Source organism: Hyaena hyaena, unplaced genomic scaffold (genome assembly GCF_003009895.1).
Source record: "Hyaena hyaena isolate Hyena2069 unplaced genomic scaffold, ASM300989v1 scaffold_352, whole genome shotgun sequence".
Taxonomy (NCBI): domain Eukaryota; kingdom Metazoa; phylum Chordata; class Mammalia; order Carnivora; family Hyaenidae; genus Hyaena; species Hyaena hyaena.
In genome coordinates this window covers 651,685-657,250 of record NW_024080984.1, presented here as the reverse complement: position 1 = coordinate 657,250, position 5,566 = coordinate 651,685, and the positions used below count along the sequence as shown (strand labels likewise).

The 5,566-nt window shown below is 39.8% G+C and overlaps 1 protein-coding gene across 2 annotated transcripts; it reads right to left on the bottom strand.

Annotated features, from left to right (window-relative positions):
* Positions 1 to 1,830: 1,830 nt before the first annotated feature.
* On the bottom strand, positions 1,831 to 5,451 carry BBS10 (Bardet-Biedl syndrome 10). Of its 2 annotated transcripts, none has more exons than XM_039249933.1 (2): positions 5,216 to 5,451; positions 1,831 to 4,838 (listed from the first exon to the last, which is right to left on the bottom strand). In XM_039249933.1, the coding sequence occupies exons 1-2, from the start codon at positions 5,416 to 5,418 to the stop codon at positions 2,861 to 2,863; spliced, it is 2,181 nt and encodes a 726-aa protein (XP_039105864.1). In that variant the 5' UTR covers positions 5,419 to 5,451; the 3' UTR covers positions 1,831 to 2,860. The 2 variants fall into 2 exon arrangements, with proteins under 2 accessions (XP_039105864.1, XP_039105865.1); XM_039249934.1 differs by having other exon boundaries at positions 4,750 to 4,838; positions 5,170 to 5,451.
* Positions 5,452 to 5,566: the final 115 nt, after the last annotated feature.

Genomic DNA, 5,566 nt, shown 5'->3' with positions numbered 1-5,566 from the left:
TGCCTATTGTTTAGGGGATAAAAATAGCTTGTGCTGGCCCAAAGGAAAAAAATCGGGAGGTTTACAGAAGTTATCAGGGAAATGCATTTGTGGGAGGTGGTCCTGTAACTTCAGGACACAATAACAAAAAATTTGGCCAAAAAGCTAATGCATATTTGTCCTTTTCACCCTTCCATGGGGTGGCAGATTGTGTTTTCCAAAGATCGCTGCCTCAATATATCTCATCCCACATGCTCTTCTAATAATGTGACATTGACACTCTTGCCATTGAGTAGTGGGGCCTATGTTCCCTCTCCTTGAACTACAGCTGACCTTTGTGACTGCAGGACCAACAGAATACAGTGGAAGCTGTCCAGATAAGGCTGGGTAACCCCCACATCCATAGGAAGTAATAATACAGTGGTTCAAATCTAGTAAGTTAGTTTTGATATTATGCATTATGCAGCAATAGAAAACAGGAACATGGGTTTGACTTAATCATTTTATATCTTCTTTGGTCTTGATTCTTTAATTTATATTCAGATTTTACGGTAATTTTGTCTGCTTTTGTTGCAGGCAGGCCACCTCAAATCCTTTGTGGAAGAGGGTTTAGGTACAATGTAATCACATTTTAAAAAGCGCTCTCTTGTCTAACCCAGTGACATAAACTCTCTGGTGTTATTCTGTAAATGATAAAGAGGACCCATGAAAGCTCTGTCACCATTTTTGAGGGATATATTGTTTTAAAGAGCTGAGAAGAGATTTAAAAGAGAAAATATTGCTTTGTGTAGACCTGTTCTACATTTTTTGCTTTCTCCCCCAAAACAGATCCTTTCCCATGAAACTTTGACAGAAATAATTATGACCTCATCTATGAGGATCCAACGATTAATTCAGTCAACAAATAGTTCTTCAACAGACATTTATTGGCTACTATTGTCTGCCAGATATTAGACCAGGTGCCAAATATACAAAGACCCAGGTCTAGCTTACAAAGTGGCTTCTGGACTCCTATTTATAGCTATAAAATGCCTACCATATGCAAGGGCATATGTCTGGGCATGTCTAGAAAAGTTTTTGAATGCCTCCAATGATGGAGTATTTAAAATAGCAACAACAAAGTAAAGTAAAACTATCAAATGATCTAACAGGCAATTTAAAAAGTGAATGGAAAAAATTATATAGCAATATTACAGTAGGTTCATGCATCTATGAACTCAGTACAAGAAACAGAAATAATTCACTCTCTCCATAATTTCAGAAATCAAAGAATGCTATCATATGGCATAAGCCTTATAAAAATGAAATTACAGTTAATTTAAAAGATCATGAGATACTGCAAGATGTTAGTTTCTTAATATATTGTTAGTCATCACCTTTTCAAGTTTTACTGTAATTAAAATTAAAAAATTTTTTTTTAAACATTTAATTTTTTTTAAGAGACAGAGACAGAGCATGAGCAAAGGAGGAGCAGAGAGAGAGACACACACACACACACACACACACACACACAGAATCTGAAGCAGGCTCCAGGCTCTGAGCTGTCAGCACAGAGCCTAACAAGGGGCTTTAACCCATCAACTGTGAGATCATGACCAGAGTCAAAGTCAGACACTTAACCTACTGAGCCACCAGGTGCCCTGTAATTAAAAATTTTAAATCAGGTTTCCTAAATTTAATCTCAATCCAAAATAGTGTCACTATCTATCCATTACCTTTTCAGGAAAGGGGTTTGGAGGCAGGAACTACAGCTATTTGTTTACCACAGTGGAGTCAGCATTTGGCACACGGCAAGTACTCATTATGAATTGTTGACTTAGTAAGTTGGGAACATGTACTTAGGAGAATGGATTAAAAGTAACAGTTTTATTCAACAGGCACTTCTGAATATAAACATAGCGGTGTTTTGGGTGCTACAGAGAACTATTAAAAGTAGAAGACACTGTCCTTATCTATGGATAGATGCATAGTGTTTTTGCACTTATAAACTTTTACAATAAAATATAAACACTTGAAATTCACATTAGAAATAATTTTCAAATTCTTTATTACAAATGAACTCTGGCTATGCACAAATACAAGAAAAAGCAGCAAATACATGAATTATTTTCATGAGCTCTGAGGGGACAGGAGAAAACGGCAGTATGAATTTCATAAGCTTTCTGAAATTGACTTTTAACTACAGAAATGAAAGTAAGTTTGCAATGCACAAAGTCATATTTCTAGTTACATATTTAGTGGTGTACGGATGGTGAAAAAGTATATCCAGGCTTTTCCACATAAAACAGAAATTAAATAAGGGATATGTAAAAGTAAAAACTAATTTAGTTTACGTGCATCTTGAGAAAAAATATCAAGACTTTTTACTCATTGCTTTAGAAATTATGAGTAGAGAAAATAAATTATTTTAAACGAAGCAAATGTTAAATATTATAAATAATTAAATTGGGATGACATTTGAAGACCCCATCCAAATCTCAAATTATTGTTTTGATGAACTAAATAAATACAGAAGGGCAAGGAGGACAGATGAAGAGAGTGAACAAAGGTACAGAAAAGTAAAAAGGACCTATAAAGAAACACCCTCTTGCATACACAAACACTAACACAGAGCTGAGACACAGGGACATTTAGGGGGAAGAAAGACACACAGTCAGATCTTGGCTTCCTTGTGGAAGGCTTCCTCCTCAGAACAGTTCCAGAATGTTGTCTAATATTTGTGTCTGAGTGTCTGCTAGCCTCTTGGTGTACTTTTTCTAAAGAGTTTATAAGTTTTGATGTTTTCCTAACTAGACCAAATTGATTTGAGAATCAGTGGTCACGTTTCTTACTTTACGGCTTGAGTTGGATTAAAATTATGTTAATGAAAAAAATCCCAATTTTATACTTCCTCTTCTGAATCTTGATCATAAACTTTCTGAGGTTGTCTCGTAATACTGATTACCAAGTCGATGGTTAAAATTTTTGTTAAACACTGAAGAACTGAAGTTAGTAATTGGTATTTACTAGATACTGATTCCAAACCTGTCTGACTGCTTACCATGGGTTGATTGGTTTGCAGTGCATGGAGAGTTCTTACATATATTTGTGGAAAGCCGTAGTTTCCCTTCGTAGACTTACACAGAATTTTGGGAATGCCTAAAAGAGCATTAGCTATGATCACACTAACCATGGTTTCTTCTGATTGCTGACATTTTTTGGCGTAGTTGAGAAGATAGTAATGTAACAAGATCTCAAAATTACCACCCACTGGCAAAACACAACCTGCTGGTATAGAGGAGCAGCAGCGACTGTGGGATGTACTCATCTCCAGTGACTTCTCTCTCACTGGTAACGTGCTTCCCTTTCCAGAAATTTTTGTGCCTTGTAAATTTTCATAAGCAATTTCTATTCCAGTGTTTTCTGTTGTTGAATTAGCAGAATCACTCTCAATAAATGGTTCATTGTCATCAGTTATCCTGGGTTTGGCTGGAGATAAACATCTCAGTGTTTCATCTGCCTGGTCTGTATCTGTTGGTGTCACTTTTGGTGTTGACCATGGAGTATATGTTTCTAATTCTATACTTGGAACTACCAAATTTGAATATACTTTTAAATATGCTTCAGTTGTTGCCACCTTACCTTTGTTTTTTACGACTGTGCCCTGATATGGGCTTTGTGTGGAGCCGTTAACAATTTCTGGCAATGGATTACTTTCCCTGCTATTCCTATGAGTAAGAGGACTTGAAGTATGATTTTGATCACTGGCTTGTATCACGTAATTTAGATCAAGGTCTTTAAATAACTGCCGAAGCATTTTAAATGCTCCACATAAAGCATTTTTATGTTGTTCCACAAGACCCTGCACTGGTGCACAAAGAACTATGCAGTGCGGTACAAAGGAACATGTGCCAATCAAGCCAAGATGAACATACCTTTTGGACCTAAAGATAAGGGGCTTACAAAATTTCATCAGAGCAGTGTTACAGATTTCATGCTGTGAAGAGGCATGCGGTAACACAAAGGGAGAAAGCCCAACAGCCCTCTGGATAAGCGAGACTTCTTCGGAGGATAAACACTCCACCACAGATATGCCATTCAGTCTTGCATAATAAAGAACTAAGTCTGGCTGTTTCACACTCGACAGGAGCAATTTTACATTCTGACTCTGTAAATGTTTCATGATTGCTTTTGTCCTTTCCATAATCCAAAACTGAGATGTCCGAAATTGTGCTTCGGAATTTAGAATAAACTCTGATCCAGAAGTTGAAAGGGGGGGCTGAACGGTTTCGGTTACTATCACTAGTCTTATGTCACCATCTGCTGGACAGTATACAGAAAAGTCTCTGTGAAGCACAAGCCCAGCTATGATCCTGGAATCTGAGACAGGAAGGCCAGTGACACCGATACTCAACTCTACAAAATAGTCATCCACTAACTCAAATACTTCTTCACACCTACTTTCACAAGCCATACACTTGAAAAAGTAGTCACACATCAACTGTGAAATAAAGTTGTGATGATTTCTTCCCACTCTTCCACAAAAGTATGCTTCTAAGAGCAACTCTAAAGAGCTTCTACACAATGTTCTCTCTTTAGCGGAGGAAAAGACCGACAAAAAGTGTTGACTTAAGTAGTGGCCCATAATAAAATCTAATACTTGTGTCTGAAACTTCAGAAGAGCCTGAGAAATAAATTTCCACTGACAAGAATTTTTCCAACGCCGTCCATGGGTTTGAATATTCTGGGAAATCAAAGAATCGTGTTCTTTGTCGGTCATTGCATGAAGTCCTCTGAGTAAATGGCAAAGAAAGATAATAAATGTTTTAGAACCATCTCCTGTTTTTCTTAGATGACTGGAAACACAGGCCACCACCATCCTGTACAAAAAAAGAAATAAAGCAACTAATTTCAGAGGGTTGCCTTCTTACAAGCTGGCATACTGTCCTTTTGATGTCTTTCGTTTTACTTTTTCCTTTTTTCAAGTTACTTTGTTCTATTTCAAGATTCTGGGGTTAGGTGGAGAAGGGGGAATCAAAGTTCTTGGGAGTCTGGTAAGATTTGATGTCCCAAAGAACATTCCATTGCACACCGCTAGAACCCTGAGCATAGTTTCACTCAAGTCTGTATTTCCAGTAGCACAGAGTAAGGAAGGGTCAGGGAGACAGTCTGAGGTGCCCGTCTGTGGGCAGGAGAGTGGGACAACAGTACCTGGCGAAAGGACGCTATAAGGTGCTGGAACGTGAGACACGGGTACCTGGCTATGGGATGCTCTAAGTGTAGCGCCCCCAGGAGGCAGCCTCCGTCTCGGCTGATCAGCACCTCGCCGGTGGGCTTCGTACACAGAACCTGCCGTCCCTCGGGCCCCACGCAGCAGCTCACGATGGCCTCCAGCACTTCCGCCACCTGCAACGCCGCCTTCGCAGACCCCGCGGCTGTCACAGGGCGTGAGGCCCGCATAGCTACCGGCTGCAGGCGGCCGAGCGCGAGTACCGCCAGGAAGGAGCTGGGCGAGCCCGGCGGAAGCGGAAGGGGCGGGAGGGGGCCGCCCGCTGGGCGCCCTCGGCCTACTCCCGCACTGCTCGCTCGCGGTCTAGCCCGCTCCGCT